At 36.6% G+C, this 18,540-nt stretch overlaps 1 protein-coding gene across 1 annotated transcript in view; it reads left to right on the forward strand.

Moving 5' to 3' along the window:
* The window catches only part of LOC150094295 (ralBP1-associated Eps domain-containing protein 2-like), a 275,338-nt gene that overhangs the window by 36,677 nt on the left and 220,121 nt on the right, over positions 1-18,540 (forward strand). Inside the window, exon 4 of the mRNA XM_090412058.1 lies at positions 10,366-10,483. Within this exon, the coding sequence (XP_090268184.1) occupies positions 10,366-10,483 (118 nt within the window). The remainder of the gene's footprint in view (positions 1-10,365; positions 10,484-18,540) is intronic.

Raw genomic sequence — 18,540 nt, forward strand, 5'->3', positions numbered from 1 at the left:
GCCGGCTGGGTTAAACAAGGCCCCTGTTGTTTTCGCCAGGGAATCAGGGCGAACAGCAAAAAGTCAGCTATTGGAACAAATCTAAAAACAAACCCCAACTCAACATCACCAGAGTTAAAGATCGGTACTAACAACATAAGAAGCCTGAATGGCAAAGAAATGGAGCTAGCTGATGAATTAGATAAGTAACCGATCAACATAATACGGGGTGACTGAAACAAAAAAGACAAAAGCTGGTGAGATCTTTCTGAACAATAAATACAAAATGTTATATTCAGGCAATAACAATCAAGGAAAAGAAGGAGTAGCCATAGTATTCAACACAGAATATGAGGCTAATCTTCTTGAATGGCAGTCAGTCTCAAGTAGAGTAATGTGGGGAAATATGAGAGTGGGGAACTGGACAATGAGACTTATTTGTGCCTATGGTCCTGCAGAAGGGTCTACTAAGGTAGAAGTGGATTTTTTGAGGCTTTAGAAATAGCAACTGATACAATAGAAAAAGGAAAAGTTGGTCCTTGTTGGGGATCTAAATAGCAGAGTAGGAAATGATTGTGAGACATACAAAAATATTTTGGGAAAACTTGGAGAAAAGAGCAAAGCTAATAATAATGGCAAATACCTGTTGGATTTCTGCTCAGGACATGGACTGGTTATTACTAACACCATGTTCCAACATAAAAATGTGCACAAATTCACATGGAGAGAAGAGGCTAGGAATAAGAAAAGTCTCATTGACTATGTTATTGTTGATAGTGATGTTTTCTCCCTGGTGCAGGACACCAGTGTACAGAGGATTTGAAATTGGAAGTGATCACTATTTAGTCTTGAGCAGGATAAAATTGAATTTCATATTGAAAAGAATAACATGTAAGAAAGTTTTAAAGCGAATAAAGGTTGAGCAGCTCTCAGATGTGAACTGTAGACTAAAATACACAAAGATTACTGAAGAAAAAATGAAAGAGTTTGAGAACAGGAATCAAACCTTGGAGATTCAGTGGTAAATTCTGAAGAAAACATTGATTGATTCTGCCAGAGAGACATGTGGTGAGGTTGTCTGCAAGGATAAAAAAATCAGAACTCCCTGGTGGACACAGAAAGTTAAAGAGCCAGTGAAGGGAAAAAAGAAAGCATATCGAAAGTTCCTGTCAAAGAAGTCAGCTTGTGCTCTTAGAGAATACAGAGACAAATGCAAGAATGCTAAACACTGTGTAAAACTAACTAAACAAAAGTCATGGGAGGACTTTGGCAAGAATATAGCAATATCAAGAAGGTGGCAAAATATTCTGGCGGTTGTTGAAAAAGCTTAGGAATGGAGGAAAGAGTTCTGTAAAAGGAGTTAAAGATGATAAAGGTGACATGAAAACGGGAGAAAAAGATATCCTTGAAGTATGGAGTAATTACTTTGAAAAACTGCTAAATGAAACAAGCAGTGATGATAGCACAGTGGTAAAAAAAACACTGACCAGGCATGCAGTCAGGAATACATATCCATACTTGAAGTAGAAAAAGTCATCAAAGGCATGAAATGTGGAAAGGCAGCAGGAGTAGATGATATTCGACCAGAAATGCTGAAGTATGGTGGTATAAGAATCTTACAATGGCTGCACTGCATAGTTCAGAAAGCCTGGACAGAGGGACGAATTCCCAATGATAGGAGTAGAGCTCTCATAGTACCCATATATAAAAAGGGAAATAAAACTGAATGTGAGAATTACAGAGGTATTTCCCTACTGAGTGTTCCTGGCAAGATCTATGCAAATATACTTGAGAAACGGTTGAGAAGAATTGTGGAAGAAAAGCTTGGTGAAGAACAAGCTGGGTTCAAGCCAAATAGAGGCTGTCAGGATCAGATCTACACTTTACAACAAATAGTCGAGAAAGCATTGGAATATAACAGAGATCTGTATTTAAGTTTTGTCGATTTGGAAAAGGCATGTTACAAGGTGCCAAGAGAGAAGCCATTCAATACGCTACAGTTATATGGTGTCAATGGGGCATTATATCAAACAATACTTAGTCTTTATTTGAGTTGTAAGTCAGCAGTTAGTATTGAAGAACAGGAAGATGGTTTAATGCTAAATCTGGTGTGAGACAAGGATGTACATTATCCCCTCTGTTATTCATTATCTATATGGATTACATTATGAAGGAAAATGGTATTAAACATGATATCAAAATGGAGATGTTAATGTCAGCTCTTTGCTTTATGCAGATGATGTTGTGCCTCTAAATAAATCTGCTACAAGTCTGCAAGATTCTCTGACTAAATTGAAACGCTATTGTAATAGATATGGTATGAAGGTCAGCAATAAAAAGACAAAGACAATGGAAATAGGTAGAATCATTGAAAATGTCAACCGTGTTGTGAATGGAGAATCTGTGGAACAAGAAAAACATTTCAACTACTTAGGCATGATTTTTACTGAAGATGGTAAATTTAATATGGAAATAGACAGCAGAATCAACAAAGCTGGTGTGGTGGGAAGTCAATTGAATAAATTCATATGGAATAAAAGAGAAATTAGTTGGAACACTAAATTAGCTGTATGAGACAGTGTTCAAACCAGTTATAACTTATTGATATGAGAGCTGGATCAGATGTAAAACACTTGACCAAAGACTAGAGACTGCAGATATGAGAGTCCTGAGAAAGGTTAGAGGCATGAACAGATGGCATCAATGGCAATATAATATTAAAAACGAGGCTATTAGGAAAGAACTTGACATTGTCAGCATCCAATAGTGCGTTAGCAGAGCTAATCTCAGGTGGTGTGGTCACTTAAACAGAATGGTCAAAGAAAGATTAGCAAAACAAGTGTTCTCTGCCAGGTTGGCAGCAAAACGACCCAGAGGAAGACCAAGATATAGGTGGATTGATACGGTACAAAGTGCCTTAGACGATAGAAATATAAGATCTGATGATGTTGGAGTCTTGACAAGTAACAGACTGATTTGGAGGAAAATTGTAGATAGGATGTTAGTAATGATGTAGTTTTTTTCATGTAGTACTATCATATCCTGCACACTCCTTGAGGGTACATGGCAGGAATTTGATAATGATGATATATTGTTGCTTTATATAATGGCTCATTCATCCTATATTGCAGAATTTTGAAGAGCTTTTCATTGGGTGTCTTTTCTAGACCTACAGAATTGTATTTAATACAACAAGGATTTGGATTTAATATAGATCCTCATTCCGTTTGCTGATTATTTAAGACTGTCTTCAAGTAAAAATCTGGTGATGTACAATATTCTTACCTTTTTAAGCAGTGCCATAACTAATCAGGTGCATAGACACATGGCCCTGGACAAAGGGGGCCTGAGATGAGGTATCAAAAAATAATCAGTATATTATATTTTCATTTTCAAATTTTAAATTTTGCCGCTGCTGTGAGGACCGATTCCTTTAACTTTGGTTAAAGGAATCGGTCCTCTCACAAATGGTATGGTTTTAGTTAAAGCTAAAAATTAACCATTCAATTATATTTTTTTTATACAGATGGGCCTTTTGTTGTGTTGATTGCATCCTCCTCGAGTTGCAGGAAAGGATAGTTTCATCATTCTTGTCTGAGTACGACAGGCTCCTAACCTGTACTGATTCATAATCGTGTAGTTTTGGTGTTCTTGTTTTGTACTTTTGCTGCCGATCTTCTACATTGCCTATAATTGTCGAGTTAAAATAAACTCCTTGTATTGATAATAGATAGATTTCATCAAAAATATTTATTTTTAATCAACTTACTTTTCTTAAAAGATGCGAGGATACTAAAGTTATTCTGTGCTAAAATTAAAGCATGATTCCATTACTAGTCAAGCTTTGCTTCAGGAACAAATATGGTCCGTGTTGTTGGAATGTAATAAATTAACAAACATTTTATAATTATAAAATGTTTGTCAGTTTATTATAAAAATATTTTATATATTAATTATAAAAAAAAATTTATAATTATAAAATGAACTCTATTCTATTCTTAGTACCAAACTGTGGGCCATGTTATTGACGATATGTGCTAATTCAGCAAAAAAAATGTTTGACCAATGAGATAAACATTAGGAAGTGTATTGCATGTATTTTTTTAGACCTTTCCAAAGCATCTGACAGTGTCCATCTATCTGATGTATAGATTAGCCTTGGTAAACATAATAGTGAAATATAAAATATGGCATACTGCAAGGATCAGTATTGTGGCTACATCTTATTTGACAGAATTCTGTTCTTTGCTGATTACACTGTTCTGACAATGAAGTTAAGTCGATGCATTAGAAGACCACATAAATATGACAAAATTAAGCAAATAGTTTCATAACAGTGGCCTCAAAATATATGTACTTCATCTTAACAAATAACCTAGACTGCAATCTATTATTAAAATAGCATGACTTGTAATGGTAACAAAATATATTATTGCAGATTAAAAAAAAAATCGGTAAGATACTTAGGTGTGTATGTTGATAACAACTTGAAGTGGAATTCCCATGTTACATTATTAGCAAACAAAGTAAGATATCATTAGCAGAATGTCTGTTATATTAAAAAAAAAATTGTCAGTGTGGAATTTGAGAGGCCTATACTACTTCTGTGTGAATTCCTCACCACAGCATGGCTTCACTTGCCGGACAGAAGTTACAATAAAAGCAATGCTCATGTCCTATCCAGCATCGTCCTTCGCTGGCGAACTATGTACCATTGTTAATATCGTACCATTACGGAAACTTTGCCTATGCTTACTACACATGTGGAACAACATTAATTTTTTCCATATATGATGTGTGTTATAATCTGCATTGGAGAAACTTGGTAATTCCAAAAGCCAATATCCACTAACAGCTGTAGTAAATTACCAAATAATATGAAGTCTGTATTGTCCAATTTACATTTAAAAAAAAGATTGAGGCACTATATCATGAAATATCATGAAATTAAATGACATTGAAGTAGATTTGAAATACACAAAATAAATGTAAGCAGACAAATTGATAATTATGCATCTAAAAATTTTATACATAACCTAATAATTATGTATCATATAATAACATGCATAATCTAATGTGTAGCAAATAATTTTTGTGTTTAATAATCTAATAATTATGTAACTAAAAATTTATGTAATCTAGTAATCATAGGTACATAAATAAGTAAATGTCTGTTATACTGTGAACCATTCACAATGTTTTCTTCTAGTAACTGGTATGGCACTCATCCTTGAATACACATAGCACTTTTCTTGTAAATCTTGCCGTGTAAATTTTGTCTTGTACTTGTCTCATCTTGTATTGGATCTGTTGCATTTTACGTTGTATTAATATTAATAAGACATACTGTAATTGCATATTGTAATTATTTTTCTAGTATTTTATCTCATTTTGTATTTCATTGTATCTGTTATATTTGTACAGTGTTGAGATTAATGAATTCAAATCATTTCCATTTAACCTGAACAGTACTTGGTGAACCAGCCATCCAGGCCCTTACCAAAGGTGCTTTATGATAGCACCCAATGAAATTGATCCATAAAAGAATTAGACAGTGAAGTCGCTGACAAACTTTGCCTTGATGTAGCCCATGTTTTAACAACGTTAAACCACCCAGAAGTAATCTTTGCTGCTGAAGAATATAGAGCATTCTGAGGTCTGGAAAAAAATAAATACAGTAAAACCCCTTTTTTACACTTTTCAGGGGACTGATGGAAAAAAGTATGAATAGCAGGAAATGTGAAAAAAGAATAAAAAAGACTAAAAGATGACTTACTGCTAGTATGTGAGTCTACATACTAGATTACAAAATTTAATAACTAAAAATAAATGAATGAACTGAGAACTGAAAATAAATGGGGGGGGTGCTTAAGGGTCAAACCTGTATAACTGAGAGGAGACCTCCACATAGCCTTTAAAGGAATGTGGAGAACCGACCAGGACTTCTGACCTAATGTCCAATCCTCACCTTCTCGTGGTGCACCCTGTTGGGTATCTACTTGGATACTGAACGAATGAGGATAGGCTGGCAATTTGGGATTTAGCCGACCAAATTGTATTCTTATTGGTTAAACCAAAATAAAAAAAAAATGATGGTATAACATGACAAAATTTCATGCCGGCTGGGGCGTCGCCCGGTTAAACAAGACCCCCATTGTTTTCGCCAGTGAACCAGGGCGAACAGCGAAAAGTCAGCTACTGGAACAAATCTGAAAACAAACCCCATCTCAACATCACCGGAGTTAAAGATCGGTACTATCAACGTAAGAAGCCTGAATGGCAAAGAAATGGAGCTAGCTGAGAAATTAGATAAGTACCAGATCAACATAATAGGGGTGACTGAAACAAAAAAGACAAAAACTGGTGAGATCTTTCTGAGCAATAAATACAAAATGTTATATTCAGACAATGACAATCAAGGAAAAGAAGGAGTAGCCATAGTATTCAACACAAAATATGAGGCTAATCTTCTTGAATGGCCCTCAGTCTCAAGTAGACTAATGTGGGCAAATATCAAAATGGGGAACTGGACAATGAGACTTATTTGTGCCTATGGTCCCACAGAAGGGTCTACTAAGGTAGAAGTAGAGGAATTTTTTGAGGCTTTAGAAAAAGCAATTGACACAATGAAAAAGGAAAAGTTGGTCCTTGTTGGGGATCTAAATAGCAGAGTAGGAAATGATTATGAGACATACAAAAATATTTTGGGAAAACTTGGAGAAAAGAGCAAAGCTAATAATAATGGCAAATATCTGTTGGATTTCTGCTCAGGACATGGACTGGTTATTACTAACACCATGTTCAAACATAGAAATGTGCACAAATTCACATAGAGAGAAGAGGCAAGGAATAAGAAAAGTCTCATTGACTATGTTATTGTTGATAGTGATGTTTTCTCCCTGGTGCAGGACACCAGAGTGTACAGAGGATTTGAAATTGGAAGTGATCACTATTTAGTCTTGAGCAGGATAAAATTGAAATTCATATTGAAAAGAATAACATGTAAGAAAGTTTTAAAGCGAATAAAAGTTGAGCAGCTCTCAGATGTGAACTGTAGATTAAAATACACAAAGATTATTGAAGAAAAAATGAAAGAGTTTGAGAACAGGAATCAAACCTTGGAGATTCAGTGGTAAATTCTGAAGAAAACATTGATTGATTCTGCCAGAGAGACATGTGGTGAGGTTGTCTGGAAGGATAAAAAAATCAAAACTCCCTGGTGGACACAGAAAGTTAAAGAGCCAGAGAAGGAAAAAAAGAAAGCATATCGAAAGTTCCTGTCAAAGAAGTCAGCTTGTGCTCTTAGAGAATACAGAGACAAATGCAAGAATGCTAAACACTGTGTAAAACTAACTAAACAAAAGTGAAGAAAACATTGATTGATTCTGCCAGAGAGACATGTGGTGAGGTTGTCTGCAAGGATAAAAAAATCAGAACTCCCTGGTGGACACAGAAAGTTAAAGAGCCAGAGAAGGAAAAAAAGAAAGCATATCAAAAGTTCCTGTCAAAGAAGTCAGCTTGTGCTCTTAGAGAATACAGAGACAAATGCAAGAATGCTAAACACTGTGTAAAACTAACTAAACAAAAGTCATGGGAGGACTTTGGCAAGAATATAGCAATATCAAGAAGGTTTCAAAATATTCTGGCGGTTGTTGAAAAAGCTTAAGAATGGAGGAAAGAGTTCTGTAAAAGGAGTTAAAGATGATAAAGGTGACATGAAAACGGGAGAAAAAGATATCCTTGAAGTAAGGAGTAATTACTTTGAAAAACTGCTAAATGAAACAAGCAGTGATGACAGCACAGTGGTAAAAAACACTGACCAGGCATGCAGCCAGGAATACATATCCATACTTGAAGTAGAAAAAGTAATCAAAGGCATGAAATGTGGAAAGGCAGCAGGAGTAGATGATATTCGACCAGAAATGCTGAAGTATGGTGGTATAAGAGTTTTACAGTGGCTGCACTGCATAGTACAGAAAGCCTGGACAGAGGGACGAATTCCCGATGATTGGAGTAGAGCTCTCATAGTACCAATATATAAAAAGGGAAATAAAACTGAATGTGAGAATTACAGAGGTATTTCCTTATTGAGCATTCCTGGCAAGATCTCTGCAAGTATACTTGAGAAACGGTTGAGAAGAATTGTGGAAGAAAAGCTTGGTGAAGAACAACCTGGATTCAAGCCAAATAGAGGCTGCAGGATCAGATCTTCACTTTACGACAAATAGTCGAGAAAGCATGGGAATATAACAAAGATCTATATTTAAGTTTTGTCGATTTGGAAAAGGCATATGACAAGGTGGCAAGAGAGAAGCCATTCAGTACGCTGCAGTTATGTGGTGTCAATGGCGCATTATATCAAGCAATACTTAGTCTTTATTTGAGTTGTAAGTCAGCAGTTAGAATTGAAGGAAGTACAGGAAGATGGTTTAATATTAAATCTGGTCTGAGACAAGGATGTAAATTATCCCCTCTGTTATTCATTATCTATATGGATCACATTATGAAGGAAAGTGGTATTAAACATGATATCATAATTAGAGTTGTTAATGTCAGCTCTTTGCTTTATGCGGATGATGTTATGCTTCTAAATAAATCCGCTACAAGTCTGCAAGATTCTCTGACTAAATTGAATAACTGTTGTAATAGATATAGTATGAAGGTCAGCAATAAAAAGACAAAGACAATGAAAATAGTCAGAATCATTGAAAATGTCAACTGTGTTGTGAATGGGCAACCTGTGGAACAAGTAAAACATTTCACCTACTTAGGCACGATTTTTACTGAAGATGGTAAATTAAATATAGAAATAGACAACAGAATCAGCAAAGTTGGTATGGTGGGAAGTCAATTGAATAAATTCATATGGAATAAGAGAGAAATTAGTCAGAAAACTAAAGTAGCTGTATACAAGACAGTGTTCAAACCAGTTTTAACTTATGGATCTGAGAACTGGGTCAGAAGTAAAACACTTTGACCAAAGACTAGAGACGGCAGATATGATAGTCCTTTACTTATTATTGTTATTTCCTGACACCCCCAAAGAGTCCAAAGACTCATCAAGGGAGGGCACCTACTCTACAACTGTCTCGAATGTCATGTACTGCTCACCGCCACTAATATTTTTTGTCTGTAAATTGCGTGTCTCCTAAAGGACACATGTTGATTATTGTTGATAAGCCATTAGTAACAGCAGAACTGGATAAAGAAAACAGCTGTGCAGTGATTCTGCTGGATTTTGCAAAGGCAAAATCAGGCAGGATCATTATCCAACTCTGCTGTTACTCTATTATTAAAAAAAAGCTAGTAAAGTGCTAAGACATGACAGACCCTTCACAAAGCCATGTTGCCCCTCATACAATATTATATTTTTATCCATCGATTCTTGAAAACTCCTTTTGTCTAATTTTGTACTGCTTTAAAAGTTTTCACAGAGAGCATTCAAAATCTGTTATTACTTTATTTTACCATTTCATGTCTTTTGAAGGCTGCTTCTAAAATCAGATTGTTTCTTTTTATTTAGACTATTTCAGACTACCTTCTTTTCCATTAGTTGTTTGGCTTTTTTTTCTGAAATTATTCCATTTTGCGAATATATTTCACGTTATATTTTTGCATCGATTTATATGAACATGTACAATACAAAAAATCATCAAACTATATAAATCATTGACATTTATACCACAAAAAAAAAAAGTTTAATTTTGAGTGTTTTATTTTATTTTTTTCCCCCTTAAAAAGAAAGTGCCGAATATTACTGCTACTGGTTGGCATTGTCATTTCTGAAATAAGCTATGCCATAGAAATACTGATTGATAATCTTCTCTGCCCAGCAACAAAACAGGCTGAAAGCTTAAATTATTCTCACTGCCGTTTAGAAAGAAAAGGAAGAACAATACTCTAGAAGTAACACTTGTCCTACTATTAACAACAACCTATAGCTATATGATAAAAGGACTTGAAATATAAAAATATGCCTTGCATATACTGTAAAGAAGTATGCATTTCATGCTGCTTAGTATCACTTGTTCTGACATGCAGCTATGAAAGCAAGTCACTCTCTAGTTAAGAGTTTTGTCTTAAGTGTGTATTGTACATGTTCATATTTTTTTGGGTAACAGTTTTAGAAATGAAGATTAGCAAACCTTACTGGTATATGGTGTTTTTAGTGTAAATAAAATAATTTAAGTTGTTAAAAGAGTCATCTAATTATATAACAACATAATTAGATGAGGAGTTCTTTCATTTTAAACTAGGATAGGTATTTCATGCGTCTATCCATATTTAAAACTGCTGTAAAATTCAAATGATTGTTAGCTTTTCATATTGCTAGAACAGAATGGGCATCTAATAACCTTGTACATCTCACTTGGTTTATTATTGCAGTCTTCCCAACAAAAACCATTAAGAAAAGTCAGTGCATCTGCTAAAACAAAGGATTGTCATGTTGAACAAATTATTCCTAATTCTCATAAAGACATGAATGGAAGGACAAATCATCAGGGTAAGGAGAACTTTTGTATTCCATTATGTTAATTTGTTATAAGAATTATTCTACCACTATGTTTTCAAATTGAGAAATAACTGATAAATATGCCATTAAGCATAAGAAATGAATAGAATAAATGGATTTTAATAGTTGATTGTGGTTATACCAGATCAGTTTCACAATGACTTTTTATATATTAGTCAAGATTAAATTTATTTATTATATTTTATACCATAAACACTATTATTAAACATTAAAATGATTAAACCTTATTAACATTAAAGTGTTGTAGTTTATGAATAATATATATAGTCTAGCCATAAATGCTGTTACAGCTTGAACATCACATACACCTTTAATCAGTAAATCATTTACAGCTTTCAGCACATACAAATCACATGTATAATGTGCATATAGTAGAACTTTATATTCGAAATGTCCCATTTTGCCTTCATGCATACCTGAAGTCTGTGAGGCCACATATCAGTGATGGCAATGTTGGAGTGTCATTTTTTGCAGGCTACTTTCTCAAGCTCCAACCATAATTTGAAGTGTCCAACAGATTCAGAATCAGGACTTCCAGACAGCCAATCATATGGTGATATGTGGTTGGACATTTGCCTCAAACCGCTGTTGAGTGATCCTTATTTTGTGTGTAGGGGCTGAGTCCTGGCAGATGCACTGCAGGTTCCAGCACGTTTTTTTTTTTTGACCCCTTTCTCTCAGAATTGCAACTTTGGATACCCCTCTGTTACCTTATTCCCCCCACCACAACCCATCACTGGTGCAGGGTGATGACCTCTCTGAATCCAGGATGCTATGGCATAAACTGTGCAATCATCCTGGACATATACCTAATCATTTTTGGCAGTTTAATGACTCTTCAGTGGTGAGATAATCTTCTCCTCTATGAAGAGGATATCTCTGTGTCTGTTGTTTGCATACTGCTGGAGGAGGGTCTTTAATTTTACCATCCTCTCCTGCATAAGTTGAGTTGTTAGGAAGTGTCCAGCAGAACAATGATAAGCTCTCACCCCTGGTGATCAGTTAGTACATATGACATCATTCTCTTCGAAATGTTCACCTCTCTCTTGTGACATCACTTTCTGCATTCTATAGGATTACAGCAGAGGCATGCCTTCACAGCTCTTACAAACTGTTGTGTCCTAATGCAGGTCGTTGACCTGGTGGCCAGATTAGTCTTCTGTATTGCTATAATGGTTAATAGACTGATACACAAACATTCTACTGATCCTGAGTGCTTTTAATGTGTTGAAAAATAACGGGTGGATTCATTCCAATCTTGTGAAGTGCTATTACTGCTACACAGTTCTCATAATCTCTCCACTGCATGTTAATCCATTGTTAGATTTTTACTGCTTTTCTTTGTTTTAGGTGTGTTATTGTTTTTACATTCATTGTTATTATTTTTGAATATCCCTATTACTTGATATAATTTCTCACGCTTGCTTTCACCCTTTTCGTACTATGGCCACTACTTAAATTGCTCGCATCGCATGTGCAAAACTTGGTAGACAAAGAAATTGACCCCGGATAGAGCCAAATTTATTTGATACAAATCTGGAATTAACTCCGTGTCAGAATTTGAAAAAATTTGTTTCTTAAAGCTGCGCCATCCAAATTCTTTGACAAGAGAATCTTCCTTGTCAGGGAGTTAACACTCATAATGACACACTATTCAATAATCAATATTCAAGCAATTAAAATTCCCAGTTACAAAAACCTCTTATATTTTTTACTCTCACTGCAGTCGTAGCTATCCCCAAATTTTAACTCGCACTGGTTCTATTTTTATGAGTGGTGCATTGAGTTCACAGATCAGGCAATTTGTTAGGTAAGAAAAAGAAAGGTTTATTCATTGCTCTAATACGATATACAATTATTACGATCACTTAACAAAACTGAATCTCTCCTACAAATTAAAAGTTGATTAACCAGACATAACCTTAATACTCCTAGTCTTAAACATTGTGAGACAATATTTACAATTAGTTAAATTTCTAACATCATCCTATTCAACTAACATTCTTGTACAAGCAGTAATCGTATTCTAGATTCAAGAGCTATCAGGCTATAACATACTTTAGCAATACCACACTGTACATGAATTCTTACTCAGAGCTAAGACAATCTACTAGTTGATTAGATACTAAAGTCCTGTTTAATTTTTTAAGTCCAATCACTGAGCATATCTGCACATAATTGCACACTAACTGTTTCTTGCATACAAAGGAATCGAAAAGTTTCTACATTACCAAGCATCAGGATCTCTCTTGCCTTTTCTCTCGATCTTCCGTAAAAATTCACGACTTGTTACCCTCTCTTACAGTCGGCTGTCTTCAAGTAGAGCAAACTAGTGATTGCGATCACGAATCACCTTTTTCTGATGTGAGCAAAGCTGCTCTGCCAGGTTCGGTCCACGTGGTTCTGCATGTTGATTGGTTTGCGCTGGCTGTTCCGCTGTACCGATGATTATGCCTGCACTGGATCGCTGTCTGGCTGCATAGCTGACACTGGACATCATTCTTTTCAACTTCTCTCATGTACCTTCTCCAGGAATGACTGGAACAGGAATCCCGAACCAAAAAAGAGCCTCGAGTTGGCATCGTCACGCTCTATATATCATTGCTGAGCTGTTCTCCTTACTATGTCACTCTTTTCCAACTCCGGCACTTAAAATTCTTGCACTCAGTACCGTTATCTCCTTGTTACGTTCTCCACGTGTGCAACTTGGACCTCACGTACGTGACTGCCTGGGATCATTTCTTTAAGCCGATTATCTTATTGTATACTTATATTTAACTTTCTCATGATAACATAACTTTCACTAATTTTCAACTTTTATCGGTTTTACAGTAGTAAGACTTATACATTGGTTAGACATAACTGGTAATTAATTTACAGAATTAACAACGCATATAAAGTATATTAATTAAAGATTTCTAAATAACTTAGGGAATTGAAGCAACGTAGATCCGAATATAAATTAAATAATACTTTAATAGATATTTCCAATATTTCGGCAATGTCTCATTGCCATTTTCTATAGGAACTTACAAAAGGCAGGAGCACAACAAGCTCTAACAATATAGTAACTGGAAATGAAGATATGAAGCTATCTTTCTCCTAGAAGTCCTGATGGTGCCCTCTGGCAGGCTAAGTAGGCATTCTTGGCCGTTGGGCTGAAGGTCTGCTGATGTATGCCTCCCAAATTTGGGGCAGTCGCATACAACCAAATTTGTTGAGGTTTGGAGAGTTTCTTAGGGCAGAGGCTGATTCCATAAATAATCTTTCGAATTTATATTTGCTCCGGTGTATTATTTTTGCTTTCTTCCACCGTATTCTATGGCGAGTATCCAGAGCATGGTCTGCAAGACCAGAATGGCTATATTTGTAAAACCGGATGTAGTCCTTGTGTTCAGAAATTCTGATATTTGCTGTCCTGCCTGTTTAGCCAAAGTACGACAGTTTACAACTGCAAGGGACCTGATATACACCAGGTAGGTCTAGGGGAAGTGGTTGGTCTTTGGTAGAGCGGATAAGGGATGCCAATTTTCTATAAGGCCTGTAACAGGAGGTGAGGTCATGTTTTTTTAGAATTTTGGTAATATTTTCTGAGGTGCCTCGGATGTAGGGAATGATGATGGATTTAGAGTAATCTTTTTTTTGTGAAGGGGGGAGGAGGGGGGCTGTGGTTTGTAGGTTTTAATATTTTTTGGATTTTTTGGGGGTGGTAGCCATTGGCTGAGAAAGTGTTTAGGATGTGATTTAGTTCAGTGTTAAGGGCTATGTCGTTAGAACAGATTAGTTTAGCCCTGTTGTATAGTGTTTTTACCACTCCATATTGTTGTGAGGGGGGGGGGGGGTGAGATTGTTGGTGGATGTATCTACCTGTATGGGTGGGTTTTCTGTAAACTGAGAAAACCAAAGTTCCATCAGGCTGGTGGGTGACTAGTGTGTCTAGGAAGGGGAGGCAGTTGTTTTCCTCTTTTTCCAGGGTGAACTTGATTCTGGCGTGTTGGTTGTTTAACCAACCCACCATACAGGCAGATACATCCACCAACAATCTCACCCCCCCCCCCTCACAACAATATGGAGTGGTAAAAACACTATACAACAGGGCTAAACTAATCTGTTCTAACGACATAGCCCTTAACACTGAACTAAATCACATCCTAAACACTTTCTCAGCCAATGGCTACCACCCCCAAAAAATCCAAAAAATATTAAAACCTACAAACCACAGCCCCCCCTCCCCCCTCCACAAAAAAGATTACTCTAAATCCATCATCATTCCCTACATCCGAGGCACCTCAGAAAAAATTACCAAAATTCTAAAAAAACATGACCTCACCTCCTGTTACAGGCCTTACAGAAAATTGGCATCCCTTATCCGCTCTACCAAAGACCAACCACTTCCCCTAGACCTACCTGGTGTATACCAGGTCCCTTGCAGTTGTAAACTGTCGTACTTTGGCCAAACAGGCAGGACAGCGAATATCAGAATTTCTGAACACAAGGACTACATCCGGTTTTACAAATATAGCCATTCTGGTCTTGCAGACCATGCTCTGGATACTCGCCATAGAATACGGTGGAAGAAAGCAAAAATAATACACCGGAGCAAATATAAATTCGAAAGATTATGTATGGAATTAGCCTCTGCCCTAAGAAACTCTCCAAACCTCAACAAATTTGGTTGTATGCGACTGCCCCAAATTTGGGAGGCATACATCAGCAGACCTTCAGCCCAACGGCCAAGAATGCCTACTTAGCCCACCAGAGGGCACCATCAGGACTTCTAGGAGAAAGATAGCTTCATATCTTCATTTCCAGTTACTATATTGTTAGAGCTTGTTGTGCTCCTGCCTTTTGTAAGTTCCTATAGAAAATGGCAATGAGACATTGCCGAAATATTGGAAATATCTATTAAAGTATTATTTAATTTATATTCGGATCTACGTTGTTTCAATTCCCTAAGTTATTTAGAAATGCATAACCAACGTATAAGCCTATCTACGATAATTAAAGATAACTTTAATGAATCACTTCTATATTTCGGCAATGTCACATTGCCATCTTCAGGAACATAAAGATATGGTATGTGCACTAAGGAACTAACAAAGCAAATGAGGAAGAAAGTAATAAACTAATTTTGTTCGTAAAGTCCTAATGGTGCCCTCTTGCGGGCTAATTTGGTAGTCTTGGCAGTTGGGCTGAAGTTCTCATAATGAAAGTCTCCCAAATTTGGGGCAGTTTCATGCACCCAAATTTGTTGAGGTTAGGAACGTTTTTTAGAGCTGCTGAAGATTCTTTGAATAATCTTTCGTATTTAAACTTGCTGCGATGGATTATTTTTGTTTTCTTCCAACGAATTTTATGGTGGGTATCTAAGGCATGGTCTGCCAGCCCAGAGCAGCTGTACTGGTGAAACCGGATGTAGTCTTGGTGTTCTGAAATCCTGATATTTGTTGTTCTGCCTGTTTGGCCAAAGTAGGACAATTTGCAGCTGCAAGGGACCTGGTATACACCAGGTAGGTCTAGGGGAAGTGGTTGGTCTTTGGTAGAGTGGATAAGGGATGCCAACTTTTTATATGGTCTGTAACAGGAAGTAAGGTCATATTTTTTGAGGATATTAGTTACTTTTTCAGAGGTGCCCTGGATGTAGGGGATAGTGATAGACTTGGTGTAGTCTTTATTGTGGAGGGGGGGGTTGTGGTTTACAGGTTTTAGTATTTTTTGGATTTTTTTGGGGTTATAGCCATTGGCTAAGAAAGTGTTGAGGATGTGTTTTAGTTCCATAGTCAGGGCCTTGTCATCTGAGCAGATTAATTTTGCCCTGTTATATAGTGTTTTTATCACCCCATATTGTTGTGAGGGGGGGGGGGGATTGCTGGTGAATGTATCTGCCAGTGTGGGTGGGTTTTCTGTAAACAGAGAAAACCAAAGATCCATCAAGCTGGCGGGTGATTAAAGTGTCTAGGAAGGGGAGGGTGTTGTTTTCCTCTTTTTCTAAGGTGAACGGGACTCTGGGATGTTGGTTGGTTAAGTGTGTTAGGAAGGAGTGGAGTGTGTCTGAGCCATGTGGCCAAATAGCAAACACATCATCCACATAACGAAGCCAAATAGTGGGTTTTTTGTGGGGAGGAGTTTAAGGCTTTCTCTTCAAATGTCTCCATAAAGAAATTGGCCAAGGGTGGGGAAAGTGGTGAACCCATGGCTGTCCCCTCTATCTGTTTGTAGAACTTTCCTTGCCAAATGAAATAGCCTGAGTTCATTGTGAACTGAAATAGGGCTGAGATATCGGGAGGAAACTTGGCTTGGATGAGCTCAAGGGTTTCTTTGAGTGGGACATTAGTGAATAGGGAGGAGACGTCAAAACTGACCATTATGTCAGTGTGTTGGAGTGTGAGGTTTTCTATACTGGCTTTAAAGTGGGCCGAGTTTTTTATGTGTGATAGTGTGTTGCCAGTGTAGTGTGTGAGTGTTTTGGCTAAATGTTTGGCTAATTTATATGTGGGGGAATCAATGCCATCCACTATAGGACGCAATGGCACATTTTGTTATGTATTTTTGGGAGTCCATATAATCGGGGGGGTCTAGAGTTATAAGGTTTAAGTTTGTTGGTGACTTCCACAGGCCAAGAAGTGACTTTCTTAAGGAGTCTGTGGATAGTTCTAATCTGAGAGCTGGTCGGATTATATTCAATGGGGAGGTAAGTCGTACGGTCTCGTATTAAAGAATTTAGCTTACCTTTGTAGTCTTTTTGATTGAGTACCACAGTGGTGCTTTCCTTATCTGCTTTGGTGATTACTTACAGAGCCTATAGCTCTGTTTAAAATTACAGCTAATTTTACACACAATGTAAGAAAGTATGCATTTTATGCTGCTTAGTAGCACTGGATTCAGCTGTGAATGTGAGTTAATCTGGTTACAGGATCTCCTGAGTGTGAAGGATTATCACATTATGGAGATAATTGATGGCTAGCACTTGTTATCCTTGTTTTTCCAACCCTTATCATATGCTTCGCCTCCGCATTTTTGTGGACATGAAAATGTGATTTAATAGAAAATTTAAGTAAGCTTCCATCTTATTTTCTCTTCCTCCTCCTGTCACAAGGTTGTCAACTTCCTTTGTAGTTGCATATTGTAAGAAGGCAGATTGATATTTATTCTCAAACTACCTCAGTGCTCCATTCTTTTACAAGCTCTTTTCTGTATGTCTGTAACCTTGATTGCTAATGCATACAGTTTTACCATTGACAGTACACCACATTGATTTTTCATTTAACAAACTTTGCACTGCACAAATTGTGAAAATTTCTAGAATTTTCTCCTTCAAAAACCTTGATTTCTGATCTACAACCTTGTTAATTTCAGTTCTTGCAGAAAAGTTATTGCTATCTTATTTCTTGCAAAAATAGAAAATTGCTTGGTATAGCACTGACCTCTTGTCCTTTTTTGCATGTTTAAACACATTACAAGTATCGCCTCCTTAATATCCAAGAAATTAGGTTTTATATTTTTCTTTAGGCATTACTTTTCTCAAGAACTGTTAATTCTGTACGAATCAGAAACGTCCAATTTCATTGGATGCTTTCTTTTAGAGTTACACAGTGATCAGCATTCATTTTAAAAATTTTATGGAATTTATTATGGTCTGGTTATTTCGTATGGCAAAATGCCTTCTACTTACAAAAAGAAGGCACACCCATAGGCTTGCCATTATCCTCCCCCATTGCTAACTTTTACATGGAACATTTTGAACAACTTGCCTTAGGTTCCTCCCCCTCTAAAACCCAAAGTCTGGCTTAGATACGTTGATGATGTTTTCACGATCTGATCTGGTCCCATGGCCACCAGACATTAGACACGTTCCTTAGCCACCTAAACAAACAGCACAAACGCATATAATTCACAATTGAAATTGAAAAACACAACATACTTCCGATTCTGGATACACTTGTTTACCGGAAACCGACACATACGGGACAATATATACATATAAACTCCTACCACTACCACCCAACACAAAAATTAGGTGTCATCAA

Source organism: Typopeltis vanoorti, chromosome 22 (assembly GCF_054136105.1).
Source record: "Typopeltis vanoorti isolate ZY-2024b chromosome 22, IOZ_Tvanoo_1.0, whole genome shotgun sequence".
NCBI classification, from domain to species: Eukaryota; Metazoa; Arthropoda; class Arachnida; order Uropygi; family Thelyphonidae; genus Typopeltis; species Typopeltis vanoorti.